The sequence below is a fragment of the Macaca nemestrina genome, chromosome 4 (assembly GCF_043159975.1).
Source record: "Macaca nemestrina isolate mMacNem1 chromosome 4, mMacNem.hap1, whole genome shotgun sequence".
In the NCBI taxonomy this organism is placed as follows: domain Eukaryota; kingdom Metazoa; phylum Chordata; class Mammalia; order Primates; family Cercopithecidae; genus Macaca; species Macaca nemestrina.
The window spans coordinates 47,518,380-47,540,587 of record NC_092128.1 but is presented as its reverse complement, the minus strand read 5'-3'; the positions used below and the strand labels follow the sequence as shown (position 1 = coordinate 47,540,587).

Below are 22,208 nucleotides of genomic sequence, written 5' to 3'. Positions count from 1 at the left end.
ATTAATAGTTATGTTTGGGGATTGGTATTTTGCTACATTTTCCAACCTATTTTTCTGGTATTCATTTTTTTGTTGTTGTTCAGACGGAATCTCACTCTGTCGCCAGGTTGGAGTGCAGTGGTGCAATCTCAGCTCACTGCAACCTCCTCCTCCCGGGTTCAAGTGATTCTCCTGCCTCAGCCTCCTGAGTAACTAGGACAACAGGCATGTGCCACCATGCCCACCTAATTTTTGTATTTTTAGTAGAGATGGGGTTTCACCATGTTGGCCAGGATGGTCTTGATCTCTTGACCTCGTGATCTGCCCGCCTCGGCCTCCCAAAGCACGGGGATTGTATGGTATTCTTACATAATGAGGGCTGGGCTTACTTTAATAAATAAGTAAGAATTCATTTCAGTACAAACCACCTTTCAATGTGCACTGATAAAACAAAGGCAAAGCTATGCAACTTGTTGTTCTCTTTGTTGTGTTTTGTAGAACAGTTAGTAACAATCCAGGGAGAAACCTACTTATGTAGGAAACTGAGCTCTTCCTATTGTAATTATGCTTGTAGAGTCCAAAACTGATGGGCTCAGTTGTAATGTAAATAACCCAAAAATATTCCAAAGTCACTTAGATAATGTTGAGAAACAATCAGAAAGACACTGACAATGGCCTTTATTTTTTGTGTTTTTGAGACAAGAGTCTCACTCTGTCACCCAGGCTGGAGTGCAGTGGCATGATCTCAGTTCACTGCAACCTCTGCCTCCTGGGTTCAAGTGATTCTCCTGCCTCAGCCTCCTGAGTAGCTGGGATTACAGGCACCTGCCACCACACCCAGCTAATTTTTGTATTTTTAGTAGAGATGGGGTTTCACCATGTTGGTCAGGCTGGTCTTGAACTCCTGACTTAAAGTGATCCACCAGCCTCAGCCTCCCGAAGTGCTGGGATTACAGGCGTGAGCCACTGCACCCAGCTGACAATGGCCTTTAAATGGGTTTTTGTATTCAATGAGGCTGAAGCTGTAGACAATGGTTTTCTTGGCACTGAGTTACATAAATGTCTTAAACCTAATACAATATTGATACATTTCACCAAGTTAAAAGCCAGGCTTTATTAATAGAAATCTTATAGTCAATGGGGTTTTCAGTGTATATTGAATGTATATTTTCTATTATTTTATGAAAACCAGGGAGAAGAGTTGGCATGCAGATAGATTTTTACCACAGCTGTCAAAAGCAGCATTTAACCATGCCCTTACATGCTTGGAATTATCTGTTTTATGTCAAGTTTTCTGATGCAAACAAATTTTGATGGTTTGACTTAAGTTGGCTCTGGTTAGGGCCAATGAATGGTCAGCCAACCAGGTAAATGCTACCTTCTCTATGGGCTATTAACCCATATTGTTTGTTACCTTTCCAGTGATTGTTTCCTACGGCGTAAGTGAGCTGTAGTGAGTGTGAAATGCATCTATCTGGGCACGACAACACAAACAGGATCTATCTAAAACAGAAGGCTAGAAATCTCACTATAATAAGATCAAGAGTCGCTTCTATTCCAAGTAAAGACATGCTGATGATAGGAGTAAAGACAGAAATATTAAGATTAATCTGGTAATTTTATTTAATATTTACCATTCAGCAGCAACCAACATGAACATGTGGGCTAACAGAATCCCTTAAAATGTTCTGCTATGTAGCTGCTTCAGAAATACACACACATGATAAATTCAAGATAAATTCAACTGCTCACTGCCAAAATTTTTTTTAAAAAATGGCTCCAAGAGCAAATAACACTGATTTATACTGTGCCCAAGCACTAGTCAACAAATCTATTAAATTACACAGGAAAAGGAAATCAAGGAAGCTTTGTTATCTTATGCATGTCATCTTATTTAAATGGAAGTTTTTACTTCTTTAAAGCAACAGAAAGATGGAGCTTCACATATCTATGTGTATATATATGAATGTGGTTACAGACACAAAGTGTTAGCAAAAGCAAAAGCTAGTTGAAAAAATTTCTGACTGCAAAACTTGCAAGATACAAAGCTAAAATGCATATGTTCCTTTTCTCAATTATGAACACTTTCACTAAACATAAATATTTAACATATATTAATTTTTCCGACATTCAAAATTGTAAAGTCAATATGGCAGAATTGTTAAAAGCACATATGTACAAATATTCTTTTTCCATACATAAAGTATTTGGCATAATTATAACAATCATACTGCATCAACAACTGTTTGCTTTTATTTTTACTTTTTTTTACACATAATGGTATCTCTTATTAAAATTAACCAGTTATATACAAAAATACTTGAACATTTATTATAGAAAACCTCTATAACCAGCCTCAACAGCATATACCTGCTGAATGGTTTCATTAAGAGAATATAAAAAAGTGGTCACTGCCTTCCAGGTAAGCTACCAACGAAATAAACACGGTTAAACTAAAATGAGCTTCCCAACAAAAGAGGGAAAATATTTAACAGTATGATTTAAAATACAGTTCATATCTATTGTCAATTGAGTGTTATAAACAGTCAGTAAAAGAAAAAACAAAGATATAAAATACATTACTACAGACAAGGTGCTTTATTCACACTTCTACAACTGTGGCATTAGCATCCCTACCTAGATCTAAGATGCTACGTTGCAATATTCAAGCTAGAGAAGTCTACAGCAACCCTCCTTCAACAGAAAGACGACAGGTCAGCTAAGACAAACTCCACTGGTAAAAGTGGAGAGTCGTGAGGAATTTTTTATTTTGTGCAGGACTGAAAGTTAATGCCCTTGCCTTTGATAAGTCCTTTTGCCATTTAATCATGCTAATACATTTTCACTAAGTTTTTTTTTCTTCACTTAAGCTATTAATTTAATACTGTCCTGTATTGATTCCTGAATTCTTGCTAATGGGGCACAGTCATTTGTGCCTCTTTAACACTTGAGCACTTGCTCTTGTTCAATGACAAATTTTTTATAGGAAACAAGAAAGGAAGCGCAAAATTCAAGTAAACATTTCTTCTGGAGTCTCTTGCTTAATCTAGCTGATTGGAACTCTGAAGCAAATTGCACCTTGAAAAGAAATACAGTAGATACCATGGTGTCAGGGTAGTAAGGGATTTAGCAACCAATTCGCGAAATAGCATTTTAAGAATGTAGACAGCAGTCAAACAGCAAAAGCAACCTTAAAGAAGCATTTTGTTTCAAGAACAAAACAATTTCCAGTCCCAATCCTTGCAACCCTTTAAGTATACTGTCTTGCTCACCTGCTTGAACTTTAATTCTGATGATCTGCACTGATAATCTGCTCAGGGGAAGAGCCAAAACCCTTGCCTTATTTACAGAAGTCTTCTAAAATAAGGACCACTGTGTTAGGATGTACACTGACTTAATAAGCTTTCTCCAAGTATCAAGTATTCAGTAAAAAGGATACAACATTGTCACACATTGTATTGTCTGACAATATCGTATTGGTTTTAAGATTAAACTATATAAAAAAAAGTGAACATAAAAAGGTACAAAAGGAGTCTTTATCACTATTTACCACTTTCAAATGAGAAACGTTTTAATGAAATTCAGCCCTACTTCATTTAACATCTGGCGTTTTAGATCTGCAACTTTTAATATTGTGCAACATGATATTAATAAGCAAGTTTTAATTCCATTCATCGAAGGATCTGAGTAAGTTATTAAAGTGCCTACACTAAATGTCTTCTCATCATACTTCTTATTTTGTAAACGGGCAAAGAATGCATCGCAGGTACATAGAAAAGTGACTTATAACTGAGAGACCTTGCGCGGCAGGGGCCTGGGCCGCGGGCCGGGGTCAGTCCTCCGGGCCCCATTCTCCAGGTGGCTGGATCGCGCTGCCAGAGGCTTGGGGGGCAGCGCAGGCGGCTCGGGCGTGACGGGGATGGAGAGGCTGTGAGGTAGCGGGACAGGGCGCCGCAGAGTCCGCTCATAGACGCTGTACGGGGGCGGGGTCTTGCTCTCCTTGCGCACCGGCTCCTCCCCGCCGTAGCTCGGCACAGGCACAGGCACAGGCACCGGCACTGGCACCGGCAGGGGGACTGACTGTTCGTTCACTTGATTTTCAAAGCCTGAGGTTTCCGACGTGCTGCACCGGCTGAGAGAAGAAATCCCACTGCTGTAGCTGCCCGACAAGACGGGGGAGTTGGAGATGAGTCCTGGTGAGTGGTACTCCACCGGAGAGGGGGTAAAAGACTGCACAGAGCCCTGCTCCGGGGAGAAGGAAACGAGAGGGAGACACAGTATTGAGTCGTGAACGCAGATGCGCTGAAATGCGCGCCCCCATGCGGAGGCCCCCAGAACCCCCAAAGCCAGCTGCATCAGGAGATGCAGCCTTTAAGGAGGTGATTAAGGTAAAAGGTCATTACGGTGCATCCTAATCCAAGCTGACTGGTGTCCTTATAAGAAGAGGCATCTGGACACACAGGGAGACGCCAAGAATGCGACACACAAAGGCCTTGCAGGAAGGGCGGTCTGCAAGCTCAGGAGGGAGGCTTCGGGGAAACCAAGGCTGCCACGCCTTGATCCTGGACTTCTAGCTGCCAGAATTGAGAAAATACATTGCCGGTGTCTAAGCCACCCAGTTTGTGGTATCTTATGGGGGAAGCCCGAGCAGACTAATACACTCACACTCAAATTTGAGTGTTGTCCTTTGTAGCACTGAAAATGCACACCAGACGTTTATCTGCCAGGGCCACCAGTCCTTGAGTTCAGTTCACCGCCCAGTTTACTCCTTATTTTCAGATAGAGGATACATGAGCTAGGCGTGGTGGCTCACGCCTGTAATCCCAGTACTTTAGGAGGCGGAGGCACGGATCATTTGAGGCCAGGAGCTCCAGACCAGCCTGGGAAACACGGCAAAACCCCGTTTCTACTAAAAAATCCAAAAAGTTAGCTGGGTGTGGTGGCTCATGCCTGTAATCCCAGTTCCTCTGGGAGGATGACCTGAGCCTTGGGAGGTTGAGGCTGCAGTGAGCCGTGATCCACCAGTGCACATGAGACTCTGTCTCGAAAAATAATTTTAAAAAGGTACCCACCAAGATAATTTGGAGGCACACATTAGTCCTATAGTTTGGAAGAGAGGAACTGGTCAAAAAAAAAAAAAAAAACTAACACAAAAACCACCATACAACCTTTGGGGGCCCTATTCACCTTCCCAGCTCAGCAGGGCATGCTGCAGGCCAGGAGCCAGGGCCGCTGAGCACACTCAGCTCAGAGGACCCAGAGAGCTGAGGAGGAGGAGCAGAGGCACCCAAGGTCCTGCACCTGATTTCTCCAGCCATCACTCCAGACTCCTGAGCTGAACTGGCATACTGGCAGCTCCCGGGCTGTAGCCTGAGATGTGAGCTGTTTCATCAGCAGGGTTTTTTAAAAACCTGATTTAGTTGTTATTTTTTAACATTTCACATTTCACATGAAACTCCAGAATTCTGGCAGTTCATAAGGAGCTAGAAGTTCTGGCCACAATGGCACACATTCTCTTAATAGAGAGAATCTTTAAAAGCTGAGCAGGGGCTGTCCCTTTTCACTGTGCCAGTCCCCACTGTGCCATGTGGGGACTATGCCCAGCCTCCTTCCTTCATTTATGTCAGCTGTCTGGCTCCATTTGGCATCTGAGTTTGTTGCTTTCCCAACTGGTATCCCACGGAAAACGAGTCCTAAGAGATGCTCTGTGAAAAGAGGGTTCTGCTGGGAAATGCTGCCCACCGTATGCTCCTTGTGTATGTTCAAAACATATTCGCATTTTCAAGTCTTAGAATAAAGGAATACAAATAATTTTGTTCAGCCCAGTGTTTTCCAAACTTACTTGACTATAGACCTTTTTTTCCCCGCTTATTACATAATGTCCTGGAAAACTAATGTTCTGTGGCATACACTTTGAGAAATGCCATCTTAAGCTAACTTTACTTTGGTCTCTCTTTGTAAACAAAACAACGCTGGTAGATATATATCCTGTCATTTAGTAGGAGCCTAAAATTAAGGCCAATTAAGAGTTCCCAATTCACTGCTACCTCTGTCAAAAGTTAGACCTGAAATTCAAAATATGGCAGGTCAGCTCAGTCTTCGCTGTAGGGTTAGACCCATAGTTTAATGGCTGGCGGGGGAAAAAATTCCCAAAACCCCACTAAACTCTATCAGTTAGGGCAGCACACTGCAAAGCTAGTAACATGGTAGCAGTATGCCCCCTAATGTAACCCAGGAGATATAACACAAATGTTCGATCTATGTTCTTTTCCTTCAAACCCTACGTATAAAGACATGGCTTCGGACTGTATATGGCCAGTAAAAATATATACAGGTCTGCTGAAAGACAGCATATACCAGCTTGCTAACTAAGACTATTTCATAGCTATTCAAACATTTTTAGCCCTTGGGTTCTTTTTAATGTTTAAGAATTAATCTCTAAGACTTATTTTCTTACGACCCAATAAAAATTAAGTTGAAAAATACAGATGGTAATTCCATAGCAACGTGTGGGAGCTCTGTGTGAGTAAGAGTAAATGTAAAAGTGTGGAAAAGCCATATTGCTTTCCTTTCCATCACATCGAGGTGACAGGCCATGGCTTCCAGAGTGAATGCTGTCACAGGTACTTCATAATAACAGCTGCATTACAGAATGAGAACAAAATGAGCCAATCACTTGCACTTACCCGCGAATTTCTACATCAGAAATTTTGGCAATGCAAGGGAATCACACTTCTTTGCAATTTTCTCCGTTTTGCGGAGGGAGGCGGATTGTTTTCCAGTTTCTCAATTTCTATCAGCAACCATCGTTAGCACCACAGATGCATTGGATCGCAACCTGCCCCTATGTATTTGTAGAGGCTAATTTGTCTTTTGAACATTAGCTAGAACTAGCTTATCAACACAAAAGACACGGAGCGTGTAAATCCTGAGTCACTCAGGTACAAAATCATTCTTTCAACACACTTCATATTTGCCTCTGGTGCAGCAGTTCTGAACACCAATCTCTCACGCACTGACAATCCTTGAAGCTAGTCTGATTCAATTTGGATAGAGACTAAATATTATTCTTTATCTTCATGAGGGACTTTTTTTATGTTTAAAGTTGTTAAATAGCCCATGTCTGCAAACCAATTCAAATGTCTGACCTTTACAACTTTCCAGTTTGTTCCCTAGAAATGTTTAAAATCCATATTACTGCCTTGTTTTTTATGATCAAGTATGTATTTCTAATGTAAATGAGAAACTTGGTATAAAAATATTAAAAGAGACTGTTAGGTTTGGCTTTGATAAAATGGGTGAGGCTTATGATAAAGGCAAAAAGACAACAGAGAATATTTAGTAGATCTTCATAGTGATGTTTCTCAATCTAAGTGTGTGTGTGTTTGATGTGCCTGAAACTAAAAGGCCAGGCTGAAAATTTCCTAGGAGGTACATTAGGACCACATTCCTTTCCTAATTCAGTATATGCACTGACTTCAGTTTGCAAGTTCTCACTGCTACCATTTGGAGAATGAGGCTAATCATGGAAAAACAAATGGCTGCATTCGTGGAGGAGGCACCCAGAGGGGAAAGTCCAGTGTTCTTTTCTTACCCAGCTTCCCCTATCCCTGCTTGATATGTTCTTTGCCTTGTCCCTGCAAATTAAAGCACCTTTTGATATATCCGGGATGAGTCTTAGAGAAAAAAAAAACCTGGGCCAGTCTCTAGCCTCAGTCGAAAGACGGGCCTTTACCTTCAATGGAGATCGCCCGGCAGGTGAGGGGGATACTGATGTCGTGTGTCTTGCTGGTGAAGCTGTCAATGGGGAGAGAGATAACATTTCAATTAAGAAAAACCAGACGATTGACTATCTGCACATGCTCTCTGTGTTACAAACCCAGATAGATGATCCAGTGCATAAAGACCTTCTAAGCAAAGGGGGTGGTGAGGATGGGGCAGAAGCTAAATGATGCCTATCTAGAATGGGTTCTCACAAAGGGCGGCACCGCCAAGATATGGGAGCATCAGCAAAAAGTTATCATGGCATATATGATGCTTTGACCAAATGACAGGTTCCCAAACTCATCCAATGTCCTTTCCATTTCCCCAAAGTTCAGGTGCTTCTGCACTGCTTGCTCTATCTCATAAGGTGCTTTTAGGTGTGAGGTGCTAGGGAGCAGTTCTTGGGGAACAGCTGTTGTCTTTGACCTAAGCACCAATGAGAACACCATGGCCACCCCAGCAGCCTGGAACAGGTCTATGGGAATATATTGAATCGGCTCCCCCCAACAACTCCAGTACTCTCCAAATAGGTAGAAAACCCTTGGCCATGGCCATACAAGAGGTGCATGGTTTTCCATTTCTTCCCCTAATGCTTGTACTCAGGTCTTCCCATTATCCCCTCGTGGTGGGTCTCTATGGATTTCATCATCGTGGCCAAGAAGAGTGAACTGTTTGCTTTTTCTCTCTAGATTTTCAAGTCCTACTCGTGGGACACAGCATGTGTGGTAGCACTGCTCCTGTATGCACGCTTGTGTAGCAAATCCAGCTCTCTAAAGCACAGTCCTGTATGGTGAAGGCTGGCCGTGACACAGTCAACAGGGCGAGGGTCAGCCACATTTCTCAATTCCACAGAGATGTTTCGGTGAACTTTGGGCATGTTGCTCTGTGATTAGCTGCCACTCTCCCAGCTGTCACAGTGAGGTTTGTAACTCGTAACAAAACTACTGAAAGGCTGTAAGGAAGAAAGATAGTTACAGAGCCCCACAACAGTGACCACAGATGATGACATAAGAACAGAACATGAGAGCAATCAGTGCAGAAGGGATGGCAGCCCTGCCAGTGAACTTGGGAAGGATAAGGTCACCTGTGTGCTCTGGGTCCTAAGGGGTCAGGAAGAGTGCTCCATGATCACACTGCTGGTATGCAGCCTCTCTCTTGCTGGATCATGCTGTCAGCATGTGTCACATTCTAATAACAGCATTAGTTCTCCTGTCCCGTTGATTGTGGGTGATGATTATGGAAGAAAATCATGTCTGTAGGGAGAAGCTGATCCTGATGGGGAACTATATTCCTGCCTTAATGGTGGCAGAAAGTTTATTGTTCCCTGGGACCCTCTTCCTCTTGACTCAGGCAGTTGCTGACACCACCATGGTGGCCCCTGCAACCACAGCACATTTGCAGAAATAGTTCTCTGGAAAGGCGATTTCCCACAGCAACCTAAAATAGTTCCATCAGTATCCTTGTCTTCAGGTTTGAACTGGCCTGGAAACCTAAGGACCATCAATATTATTCCCTAAAAAATGTTTTGCAGGTTCTCAACTTTAGGGACACAACCAGGTTTAAACTGGAGACTGCCTGAATATATGTACATTGTGAATGAGATACAAATAATTTGGCCGATAAGTTTTAGGCCTCTGCACACATACTGATACACTAATGCAGGTCATCAATAAGCTTAAAGTTATTTCTTGTTTTCTTTGAAGACCTCATATGCCTTTCAAAAATTATTGGTGACTTGACTTTGGGCTTTGACAAGTAGAGAGTAAATTGGGTGGCACACAGTTTATTGTATTTTGTTGCAGGGTCTCACTCTGTTGCCCAGGCTAGAGTGCAGTGGTGCACTCTTGGCTTACTGCAACCTCTGCTTCCTGGGCTCAAGCAATTCTCCCACCTAAGCCTCCCAAGTAGCTAGGACTATAGGTGTGTGCCACCACGCCTGGCTAATTTTTGTTTTTCTTGTAGAGATGGGGTTTTGCCATGTGGCACAGGCTTGTCTCAAAACTCCTGGGCTCAAGTGATCTGCCTGCCTCGGACTCCCAAAGTGCTGGGATTACAGGTGTGAACTACCTTGTCTGGCCCACAGTTTATCTTAAAAAGAGGTAAAGAAGGATGAGATGCTAGACTACAGCAGATGAAACATGAATAATCTAGAAACATCTATGAAAGAAATCATGTCATTTTTTGTTCTTGTTTTTAGGCTAGTTGTATTTGTAAAACTTCAAATCCACCATAGACATAGGTAAGTGCTGAAAAAACTCTCCCATCCAGAATAAGCAAAGCTAGTAAAACAGGGCAGGCCCCTCTTAAAAATGGCCCCACATGTAGGTCACCAAGCAAGTTCAGGAGGCAAGGAGGCTTAAGATCCATTTTCAGTGGTTCTTAAGATCTAGTGAGCAGAAGGATCACTAGATCACTGAAAGGTTTCATAACAATACAGATATTAGGGTCTTACCCCAGAAAAACTTAGATTCTGATTCAGTAGGTGTGAGGTTAGAACTGAGAATTTGCTTTTTTATTTATTTATTTTTTTTGAGACAAGGTTTGACTCAATGACCCGGGCTGAAGTGCAGTGGTGCCATCTTGGATCACTGCAACCTTGGTCTTCTGGGTTCGAGCCATCCTCCCAAGTAGCTGGGACTGCAGGTGTGTACCACCACACCTGGCTGATTTTTGTATTTTTTGGAGAGACGGGTTTCGCCATGCTGCCCAGGCTGGTCTTGAACTTGTGAGTTCAAGCGATCCACCCACCTTAATCTCCCAAAATGCTGGGATTACAGGCGTGAGCCACCACACCTGGCCAAGATTTTGCTGCTTAAACCACCACCTGAGCGGAGGCAGTACCCTGAATCAACCCTTTGAGAAATACAGTCCTTGCATAGAGACCTCTCAAAGCAACAGATAACTGCGGATGCAAAGTTAATCACTCTGATAAGCTTGTGGAGCATAACTATTAGTCAACAGCTATTTAGAGGCAACTGGAAACTTTGGCATCAGGCCTGAATAAGACTGAAGAAAGAAGCTGAGTTAGCAGAGGTTGATAAGAATGAAGTGGTTCAAAGTGAAGGTTAGAGAAGATGCTAGTGACCTACCAAGGTTAGGGTGCCTCCCCGAATTTGAGAATGGTGGCTTGGTAAAGAGCACTTTATAAAATCTGAGAGGCTTACTTGGAACGGACCATTGTTTGACCCCGTGTAATAGAAGTTCAGGAAAGAGGGAGACAATTGTCAAGGAATTACGCAGCTACTAAGGTATTTATCCCAGAAATCAAATGCCTACCTTTCTCTCAGGAATTCAGGACAAGCTGGAGTAGTCAATAAAAGTTATTTTATAAAAGTGATTGTTCAAATGCTTCAAATACCCACCAGTCTGTGTGGGTCTTGGAGGGACAGGGGGAGAGATAAGTTTCCCACTATCCGACATGTTCTTGGCTTCCTTCCCACTGTCCAGGCTCCAGCTGCTAGGGGTGGGGTTCACAGCTGGAAGGGAATAACACAGCTAAAAACACATGGTCCAGCTTTGCCCTTCCAATGCTTGAGATCTTAGAAGAAAGTCAGAATTATCCAGAATGAAAAAATTAACTGGATGAAAAACAAAACAGGAAACTTGTTGAATACTAAATCTTTATTTAATTGGCTGCCTAACAGTTATAGTTACCATTTAACTGGGCGCTAGCAAGTCTCTTCATTTCCCTTAGTGCTGTCAAAGGGAACTACAAATCTTTACACTGGGGTGTAAAACTTGCTGAGAATTACACATGTATTTAGATGCTGGATAACAGACGGAAGATGTAGTCACTGGACTATTTTAAAACTTGGTTTTTAGTAGACATTTCTGGACAAGTGACACCTCAAAATGGAGAAGATAATGACATACTAATATTTTAACTATTTGGCAGAATTCTTGGGAAAGAACAGCCATGCCACATTATCTCATTGATAACTCTTTGAGGAAAGAACTTTCTGAAATCAATGAATTACACTGAAATATGTCCTTAAAAAATGACTTGGAATACTGACAGTATCATTCTTATTTTGTAATTTGTCTGCTCTGTGCTTCGGTAAAATGCAGCAATATGGAGCAATCCTGGCAGGAATAAGGGCAGGATACGCTGGTTGTAAATAGCCTCTATGCAATGAGGTTTACATCAAATCTGAGTTCCAGTGACTCACTCCCTGTACAGACACTGCCATCTGGTGGGCATGTTGAGAATTTTAACATTTTACCACTCTCATTTTCATTTAATGGGATGGAGTTACCCCTCTTAAAATTTTTTTTCTCTCTTCTTTTAAATTTGCATTGTGGTTTTCTTTTTTTTTTTTCTTTTTTTTTTTTTTTTTTGAGACGGAGTCTCGCTGTCTCCCAGGCTGGAGTGCAGTGGCGCGATCTCGGCTCACTGCAAGCTCCGCCTCCCGATTTCACGCCATTCTCCTGCCTCAGCCTCCCGCAACTACAGGCGCCGCCACCGCGCCCGGCTAATTTTTTGTATTTTTAGTAGAGACGGGGTTTCACCGTGTTAGCCAGGATGGTCTCGATCTCCTGACCTCGTGATCCACCCGCCTCGGCCTCCCAAAGTGCTGGGATTACAGGCATGAGCCACTCCGCCCGGCCTGTGGTTTTCTTTAGTAGAAGGGGTGAGAAAAATACCACATTCCTTAGTTCCGACAAAGATCAACATGTGACTTGTAACATTAAAGCCAAATTTGTGTTTTAAAATAATTTTGCCTAAGACTTCACTAATTTGCATCTTCCAAGGAAAGTTCTAATGTATTGGTGTACCCAAATGACAGTACAGTTTATTTCTTAATGAGGGCAATTAAAAGGCACTTTCCCAGAATATTTCATTAACGACTCTTGATTCATTGGTCTGGGGAACTGCTCTTATTTTTGAGGCCTGACCCTGAGAGAGGTGAATGGGTGACTTGCTGCAAGCCCCGACCTGTAGCTGAGGAAATCGTGTTTAATCTGCTCTTCATCTTCTGCTGTGTTGCAGACTGACCCTAATTGGCTATTTACTGCTATCCATGTGTTTGGTTCTCATTTTGTGTGACCTTGAGGCAGGGCACACTCCATTATGCACTGGATTGCAATTCTTAAATGGCATTTAATTGTACAAGAGCCGTATCTGAGTCACAACAAACAACACATGAGTTGGCTGAATGAGCTTTGTAAGGGAGACAAAGGATGGGACCACCGAATCGATCTGGGAGAAGCTATTTTCACGGTGCTGAACAAGGAGCCTAATTGGCAACTTTGTTTCAGGAAGAGGAGGCATTGCCTGGGTGACTCACTGGATGGTAACAAAAGACCATTAAACATAGGCCTTCCTATCTTGCTCAGATTCTGCTGTTAAAATCTTATAAAAACAGCTTTTGATAAATGATCATGAATAACTGTCTTTCATTAATCCCCTAAAGAGCATACCACTCCTGATCATTAAAGTGCTAGAGCACTGCTTTCCACACAGACACACAGAAGACTGGAGAACATGAGGATAGAACAAGCCCTTACACATTCCAGGCCTGATCATGCGGCTGGTCTTACCTTTTTCAGGTGCAGAGAGATTTGGGTCACTGCGTGGCAAGGCCCCGTCTCCAATATGATTAAACAGCATCCTCTGCAAAGGTACAAGGGTTGATTTTTATGATGTGATATACGGACATGTGAAACCTTTTAGAAAATGAGATGATTATCCCCTCACTAAAACTTTTGGTTCAAAATAATTTTCATATGATAGGATGGGCCTAGGAATAAATAATTTAATTAGATTTAAGTAAAAGGGGGTGGGAAGAGCCTTAGGTTTTGAGAGTGTTTGAAAAGTTTGTATTACATTTTAAATGTAAATGGTAAATGTTCATAATAAAATGGAAGGTAAAAAATAAATTGTAAATAGCAGTTGTGCTATGAAGTTCTTTTTTTTTTTTGAGATGGAATCTCACTATTATTGCCCAGGCTGGTCTTGAACGCCTGGGCTCAAGCAGTCCTCCCACCTTGGCCTCCCAAAGTGCTGTGATTACAGGCATGAGCCACCACACCTGGCCTGTATGGAGTTCTTTATAAATACAAATGCTACAGTGGTGATATAAAACAGAAGTAAGAATTAAAGGAGAAATATTAGTTCAAAAAATCACTTGCGAATGACATTTAACCCCTGCATGTTAAAAATCCTTTATTAGGTTAAAAAAAATGAAATAGTTGATAGTCTACAATTTTTAACTTATAAAAATGCCAGTTTTACATAGTTTTACCTAATATATTAAATAGAAAGTACCAAGTCCTTAAAAGTAGATGTACTACAGCAATGCGCACTATTGAAATTTTGGCAACATATATACTGCTTCCAATTTTGCTAAAACCAGAAAACTTGGGAGGCTAATCAGAGAAGGCTTTCAGAGTTGCCCATGCTGGCAACAAGTTCTCCTGGAGCAGAACAAACTGAGAAATTCCCTTGCAGCATCATCGAGTGACAAAGGGTAATAGCTAGTCCAGCCAAATGCATTCAGATATAATTTCTGCAAGACATCAGCGCTGTGCAGAGGCGGTACCCCGGGACTTTCGGGAGGATCACACAATCAGCAAAGACAAACCAATCAAGCCAAATCCCACTCGCGCTCATTCACTTCCAGATGCGGCTACAGACTTCTGCCAGGACAGTGTAGAAAAACACGAGAAATTACCTGGCGTAGAAATAACTATTTTTCTCTGCTCCTAAATTATTCCCAAATAATCTTTAAAATTCAGAGGCTACCCATGAATCTTCAACTTTGAAACCAACCTTCAAGGCTCTCGAAGTGCCCAAGGGCTGAGCCCAAGTCTCTGCTCTCAAAAAAACAGGGATCACTTCAAAACCAAGTTCAGGCAGGGGCTGAGGGCCATGCTCCCTTCCTCCCATGAGGAGTTGACAGGGAAAGGCCAATGACTGAACCACTCTTTTCTCATGCATTCAAGAATGGCAAAGGCAAACAAATTGCTCCTATACTCATGGGTACCCAGAAAGGAATCTGTTGCAGCTCTTTTAAATAGGTCTAGGCAAAGGCAAAGACTGCTGGGCAGGAGAATGCTTCTCTTCAAGGGTATTTTCCTAGTCTAAGACGTTCCCCCAGACTTCTGTTACATACACAGGGCATGCAAACACACACAGGCACTTTATTCACCCAACTACTTTGCGTAATGTTTAAGCAGCAGCAATGAAATAGATCAAGGAGGGTAAATTTCCCATTTCCCTTTTAGCTTCACTGCCAAGCAACTACCATGTGTCCCTATCAGAAACATGGCTCAGGGCCGGGCATGGTGGCTCATACCTGTAATCACAGCACTTTGGGAGGCCGAGGCGGGTGGATCACCTGAGGTCAGGAGTTCGAGACCAGCCTGGCCAACATGGCAAAACACCGTTTCTACTAAAAGTACAAAAATTAGCCAGGCGTGGTGGTGTATGCCTGTAATCCCAGCTACTTGGGAGGTTGAGATAGGAGAATCGCTTGAACCTGGGAGGCAGAGGTTGCAGTGAGCCAGGATTGTGCCGCTGCATTCTAGCCTAGGTGACACAGTGAGATCCTGTCTCAAAAAAAGGAAAGAAAAAAAAGAAACACGGCTCAGGCAGAAATTTCCAACCATGGGCAGCAGACAGAGGTGCACTCTTCACCAGGTGGATTGGTCTGACAATGCCCAGCTGCTTGCTTTCGGCAGCTACCATGTGTTTCTGCAGAGATATGTAAGCAATTCCAGAATCGTCCTTGTTTTCTAGTTCCTCTACCCTACAAGGATACCTGCGAAGGCTCCACGGGTGTTGGATAGATGGCACTGCATGGTCTCTCTCTTGGGGACAGGCAAGAGTTTTCTCGGGAATGTTTGTGTTTGTCAGACAACAAAGGAGAAGCTGGGAAGAGAAGGAGAGAGGAGCATCAGCATGGTAGTGGTGCTGCACCTGTTTGGAGAAGAGAGCCTGAACGCGTGGCAGCTGGCCATAGTTCCCAGGACTAGAATGTTCTCTGGGTACCCTTGGTCTTCCCCACACTCTGGCACTGACCTCTGGCACTCGATGGAGCAGAACTTGTCACATTAGGTGAAGCCGAGTGAGTAGAACTCAAGCTTGAGGTAGATGGACTTGGCTGGAAACACACAGGGAGCTATTATCACACCCTGATTAAAGGCTGCCCACAACACTGACATATTTGAAACAAAATCATCAACTTTTTTTTCAAATCAGCAAAAAGTCCATTTAACAATATAGAAAAATCTTAGTAACTTAGATTGACAAAGAAGTCTGCATGAATTAATAAAAAGTCTGAGATTTTGACTCCTGCCAAAGGAATGCCTTCGTGTTAGATTCAGCTACACACTGTGACTTTGTACCACTTAGCAGCGCATTCCTTGGTTGAGGTGTAAGTAGACAGACTTCCAGCCTAGGGCCCCAAAATAGGTGGGTATAAAATGTGCCTTATAAAAGGCATAAAATGTGCCTTCTCGTTATCTGTAAAAGTAAGTTCGACCGGGCATGGTGGCTCACGCCTGTAATCCCAGCACTTTGGGAGGCCGAGGCGGGCAGATCATGAGGTCAGGAGATCGAGACCATCCTGGCCAACACAGTGAAACCCCGTCTCTACTAAAAATACAAAACAAAATTAGCCGGGCATGGGGGCGGGCACCTGTAGTCCCAGCTACTTGGGAGGCTGAGGCAGGAGAATGGCATGAACCCGGGAGGTGGAGCTTGCAGTGAGCCAAGATCGCGCCACTGCACTCCAGCCTGGGCAACACAGCAAGACTCTGTCTCAAAAAAAAAAAAAAAATGTTCAAAGCATGAATTGGGAAATATGTGTTATGCCCCTTTTTCAAAGACAGTGGTGAGGAAAATTTCAGCTTAGTCTTACTGAACTATCATAAATGCCATATTAGTAGTGTTTAAATAAAATGGTTGCAGGAGTTATACTGGCTCTAAAATTCCTAAAAACTGCATTTTTCTTGTGTTTAAAAAAAAAACAAACTTTGGAAACTTTCTGATATGTACATAAGTAAAGAGAATTTTAAAACAGACCCTCAAATTGTGTATTTTTTTTTTTTTCTTTGAGACAGAGTCTCACTTTGTTGCCCAGGCTGGAGTGCAGTGATGTGCTCTTGGCTCACTGCAACCTCCTCCTCCTGGGTTCAAGCAATTCTCCTGCCTCAGTCTCCTGAGTAGCTGGGATTACAGGCGTGTGCCACCATGCCCGGCTAATTTTGTATTTTTAGTAGAGATGGGATTTCACCATGTTGGCCAGGATGGTCTCAAAATCCGGATCTTAAGTGATCTCAAGTTCGCCCACCTCGGCCTCCCAAAGTGTTGGGATTATAGGCATGAGTCACTGCACCTAGACAAATCATGTCGTCTTAAAGAACAAAAAGCCATTTTGGAATGCTAAGAGGGGCTGGGCGCAGTAGCTCACGCCTGTAATCCCAGCACTTTGGGAAGCCAAGGTGGGTGGATCACTCAAGGTCAGGAGTTTGAGACCATCCTGGCCAACATGGTGAAATCCCGTCTCTACTAAAAATTCAAAAATTAGCCGGGCGTGGTGGTGCACACCTGTAATCCCAGCTACTCATGAGGCTGAGGCAGGAGAACTGCCTGAGCCCAGGAGGCAGAGGTTGCAGCGAGCCAAGATCGCACCACTGCACTCCAGCCTGGGCGACAGAGTCAGACCCGTAAAAAATAAATAAATAAATAAATAAATAAAAAGGCAAGCTAAGAGGCAGCTAGTGAGTGGCGACACACTCTGAGAGTCCCGGACTGCAGAAGGAACTTGGGGCAGGTCTCAGAGCTGAACCCTGTGCAGCGTGCCTGGGCTTTTCCATCGCTTGCTGATGTCGTCTTAGAGCGATGGCGCAGTTTTAAGAGAAACGTCTTTGTAGACTCTAGAGACCCATAAAGCAAGAAGAGTGTTTAAAGGTTTGTCCTTAAGCCAAGTTCTTGCTCGTTGGCCTGTTCATCAGCGCAGCAGAATGAACAGAAACACTCATGACTGAGACAGAAAAGGAATAAACACAACCAGACAAAAAGCTAATTAAGTACCTGCATGTTAAAGACTTCATCAGAGCTTTCTGATTGCCCTGTAATATTGCTTACTTCAGCAGAAGCTTGTGAGGACAGTGAGGAGGAAGAATATCGGTTGACAGCTGGGTAACTTAATGGGCTGTTTCGGGGGAAAAAAAAGGACATTAACTCAGTCTCCAGATTGTACTTTATCATGTGCTAGAATGCTATGAAACCAAAGGGGGGGGGAATATATCCCATTTTGTTTTCTCCTGTTTGCCTCAATATAATCAAATGTTTGAGTTTATTTATTTCTCACGCTGTTGCTGTTTCACCAGTGGCAGATGTCTGCAGCTGCCTCGTGGGTTAGTTATTTCATTAAGAAATAGCATATTTGACAAATTGTGCCATAAAGAATGAGAGAACCACTCCAGATCATCTTGTGGGTGAGGCCAAATTGTAAGATAATTTGGAATATGACTTACCTGCGTCTAGGAATTACCCTGGTACCATCTGGGCTCACAGAGGCAGGTGCTGAGTTTCTACACACACGAGGGCTTCCATTAGGAAAATGGACAGGACTGGCTTGCATACAAGCAGAGAACTCCTAAAGATGTAGTGAAGGAAATATCTCATTACAGTAATGATATGGGCAAAATTACTGATGAGATAGGTTAGCATACTAGACACACATCCTAATTGTCATCAAATGTTTACATAGGGAGCTATTAAAGCAAGTTCCAGAATTATTTGGCTTTTCCTCGCTTACATTTGTGTTTTCCCAAAAGGAAAGCCTCGCAAATAGCAGACAAGGCAATTGTATTTGAGGGCTCCCTGGTAAAACAGTGCAGTTTGGTAGAAAAACCAAAAGATGTCACTATTGGATATATCATCATCCCTTTAACAAGCAAACGGCAGTGGTCAGGCTGCCCCGCCATGGACACCTAAGTGTACATACCTGTATCCCTAAGCTCGACTTCATCACGAAGAATTGGTCGACCAGCTTTTTGTGAAGGGGTCTCATATCTTGAGGTACAAACTTCTCATGCACGGCCAAACCAAATTCCAGAATCTGTGCCTTAATTAACAATATAAGGAAAAAACCTCACATCAATGACTACCTCTCACTAAGTGCCTGCTATGGGCCAAACACTTTACTATGCATTTTGCTTACATTACTGCTAATCCTCTGCCTCTGACAAGGTAGGAACAGTTGTCACTTTACAGGTGAAGAAAAACTGAGGATCTGAAAAATCCTTCATGGATAAAAGACAAATGGGGATTAGAACTTGGTTCTGATTTCAGATTAATTTTCCTACTCCCCCAGGCTTCTTTCCCACGTATTTTAGATCTATAATTACAATGCTTCGTAACAGTTACGTGTCTTTTGGACACTTCCTTCTCTTCCCAGGGTGGAGAAGGAATAGGGGTGGGCACTGCTCCCTGTTAAGAGGGCCGGCAATTCTCCCCTAAGGATCTCTTCTTTGCATGGCATCCTCTCCCCCACATTTTCCTTCTCTCTCCCATCGGGTTCCTCTGTGCTCATCCATCCCTCCCACAGACTTTCAGAATCTGCCAGGGAGGATGGAAAAAATGAAAAGGAATTCTATGACAGTTTCTATGCTTCTTGTTTTTGTTTAAAAAGATTATTCCTGGCCAGGCGCGTGGCTCACCCCTGTAATCCCAGCACTTTGGGAGGCCAAGACGGGCTGATCACAAGGTCAGGAGTTCAAGACCAGCCTGGCTGACACAGTGAAACCCTGTCTCTACTAAAAATACAAAAATTAGCCAGGTGTGGTGGCACGTGCCTGTAGTCCCAACTACTCGGGTGGTTGAGGTAGGAGAATTGCTTGAATCCGGGAGGTGGAGGTTGTAGTGAGCCAAGATCACGCCACTGCACTCCAGCCTAGGTGGCAGAGCTAGACTCTGTCTCAAAAACAAAAAACAAAACAAAAAACCAAAAAAAAATTATTCATTTTCACTTATAATTCAACAAGACAGCAGGTCCTACTTAAAAAACTTTCCTGCTGTGAGGATCCGAAGAGATGAAGGTAAACATTCAACCTTTCTTTGTTCAACCATCAATAGTGTGTGATTCCTTTGATTTGAGCAGCAGCTGTCTTTTGTATTTAAAAAATGCCCCCCATGCTAACATGGTCAAAAGGACAAATTTCACAGACTGGGAGGAAAATGAATCCTACATCACTACAAGGTTTTGTTGTTATTGTTGCTGTTTTTAATCTTTGCAGCTTGTGAAGATTTTAGGTTGAAAGCTCAGGTCAAACAGGACTGACCCTGGCGGGCTGGGGCATCCAGCACCTTCCCTAAGGGACAGGGCTCTGGATGCTGCCCACTGCCTGCACATTTGCATAACAAATATCAAGGATGCCTTTGAAAGGCACAGTTGGAGTAAAGGGAGAGGCCACATCTGTGATGAGGACATGGAAGGAATGTAGGAGGTGAATCTAAACATAGGGGCCCCTGTCTTCTCCATTTTAAACACTAGCGTTAGGTGACTTCCCTTTGGTTCACAGATTGTTGCAAGTTGCAAGTGTGCTGGGAAGCAGACTCCAGCATGGAGATCATAATGTTTATAAGGGTGTACCTTGGCATTGACTGATGCCTGTCAGGGGGAGGGACAGAAGCCGGACTTGACAAGAAAAGAAGTTGGGCTGCACAGCAGTCCTGTCAGCTGCTGCCAAACCCAAGGGACCTCTGGAACGTTTTTAAACATTTATTTGTATTTTAATCTTTTTAGAGACAGAGTCTCTCTCTGCTTCCCAGGAAGGAATGCAGTGGTGTGATCATAGCTCGCTGCAACCTCGAACTCCTAGGCTAAGATGATCCTCCCACCTCAGCCTCCCAAGTAGCTGGGCCTACAGACATGCACCACCACACCCAGCTAGTTTTTAGGTTTTTGTAGAGATGGGGTCTTGCTATGTTGCCCAGGCTAGTCTTGAATTCCTGGTGTCAGATGATCCTCCTACCTCAACCTCTGGACCTTTAATGGTCTGTTTGAGTTGTCCTGTGTTGGGCCCAAATGGCCAGGCTTTCTATTGCTTCCTCAGTCTGGGAAGTGCACCACTGAGAAGGTAGCAACCTTGGGCCAAGTGGCTCTCTGCAGCCAAGGCAATCCCTGAAGGGCCTGACAGCTGGAGATGTCTGTCGATAGCCACATTTCCTGCAGCTGAGGCAGCGTAAGGCTGTCCTGGAAGAAGCATTGGGGTGGTGCATGTCCCTGTCCTCTAGAGAGTTGATCTGAACTACTTTGCAGAGGTCCAGAGAAGGATGGTGCCCTCTCCAGTCCACCTCCCCAGAGAGATGATGAGACTTGGCCAAGGTCACATTGACAGTCATATGTGCACTGCTTGTCTTATAATAGAAATCTCACATTTCCTAGGCCATGGCTCTTTCCACGAGGTTTCAGGAACATAATCAAGCAGGACATAGAAGAAATAAAGGTTCCCTGGTTTTATTTTTCTTGGGAGTCTTCTTGACGCTGAGCTACCATTTAATTCTGGGGAAATAATTCAGTCAGGCTGAATCCAGCAGATACAGTCCTGGGGTGAAGTGAACCATTCATAAGAGGTAAAACACAGATCTTTAAAAATCAATGAAGGTTAAAGTCATTGCATAATTCTAAGTATTGGATGACCTAAACTGCTCACTTCTAGTATCTACAAACACCCAGAGTCACATTGGGAACTTGACTTATTCTTTATTTCCTTACAGATCAGCTTCAAGTAATTCTTCTCTGTCTTCTATGGCCACCTCTTTCCCTGCAGTATTAGGTTTTGTGGACTAAGCCTACAGAGCATAAAAAATGGATGAAAACCAGACACAACCTCATCATTTTCTAATCCAAAGAGCATGCTTTACTTATTAATTTGGCATTATTGAGTAGAAACAGATGCCTTTGTCACATTTCATCACACATATTCCGCTTTTCACAGGAATCAAATGTTTTTATTTCCTGTTTAACACAGGCTTCCAACCATGTCTCCTACCTCAGAGGTTTTCAAACCATTTTCAGGCTGAGAGCTGTCAATAGGGACACAGTAGGCAACAGATTACTCCTTCCAGTTATTTGTACTTGACGGTTCCAAATAAATAAATAAAATAAACCACGCTTCTCTGGGGTAGAAAATGATGAGTTGTATCTAGTTTTGTCCATATCATGTAATCTATAGGTTTACTTTGCAAAATACGACACTGCTTTAAAGCAAGGTCTATTGATCGCCCACTTCCTTATTATAATGCTTACGTAACAATCTCATTCATTCATGCACTCATATTTGGAGTTGGCATCAAACCTACAGCAAGTCTCTAGGAGGAGAATGTTCAAAGAATGTTTTAAGAGACCACATGAAGCTGTTTGTTTCACAGGTTGAGCATCCCTAATCCAAAAATTGAAAATCAGAAATGCTCCAAAATTTGAAGCCTTCTGAGTGCCAACATGATGCCA

At 43.0% G+C, this 22,208-nt stretch overlaps 1 protein-coding gene across 7 annotated transcripts in view; it reads right to left on the bottom strand.

The window, feature by feature from the left end:
* Nucleotides 1-1,578: 1,578 nt before the first annotated feature.
* The window catches only part of LOC105475271 (dedicator of cytokinesis 4), a 474,119-nt gene continuing 453,489 nt past the window's right edge, over nucleotides 1,579-22,208 (bottom strand). For 5 of the 7 annotated variants that reach the window (XM_011730368.3, XM_011730372.3, XM_011730365.3 and 2 more), the window contains 9 exons: nucleotides 18,702-18,821; nucleotides 18,229-18,350; nucleotides 17,783-17,903; nucleotides 15,767-15,848; nucleotides 15,507-15,616; nucleotides 13,285-13,357; nucleotides 11,106-11,219; nucleotides 7,715-7,776; nucleotides 1,579-4,221 (listed from right to left, as the gene is read on the bottom strand). In XM_011730368.3, coding sequence (XP_011728670.2) covers nucleotides 3,763-4,221; nucleotides 7,715-7,776; nucleotides 11,106-11,219; nucleotides 13,285-13,357; nucleotides 15,507-15,616; nucleotides 15,767-15,848; nucleotides 17,783-17,903; nucleotides 18,229-18,350; nucleotides 18,702-18,821 — 1,263 coding nt within the window. In that variant the 3' untranslated portion in view covers nucleotides 1,579-3,762. The remainder of the gene's footprint in view (nucleotides 4,222-7,714; nucleotides 7,777-11,105; nucleotides 11,220-13,284; nucleotides 13,358-15,506; nucleotides 15,617-15,766; nucleotides 15,849-17,782; nucleotides 17,904-18,228; nucleotides 18,351-18,701; nucleotides 18,822-22,208) is intronic. The other 2 variants (XM_011730367.3, XM_011730370.3) reach the window with 2 other exon arrangements.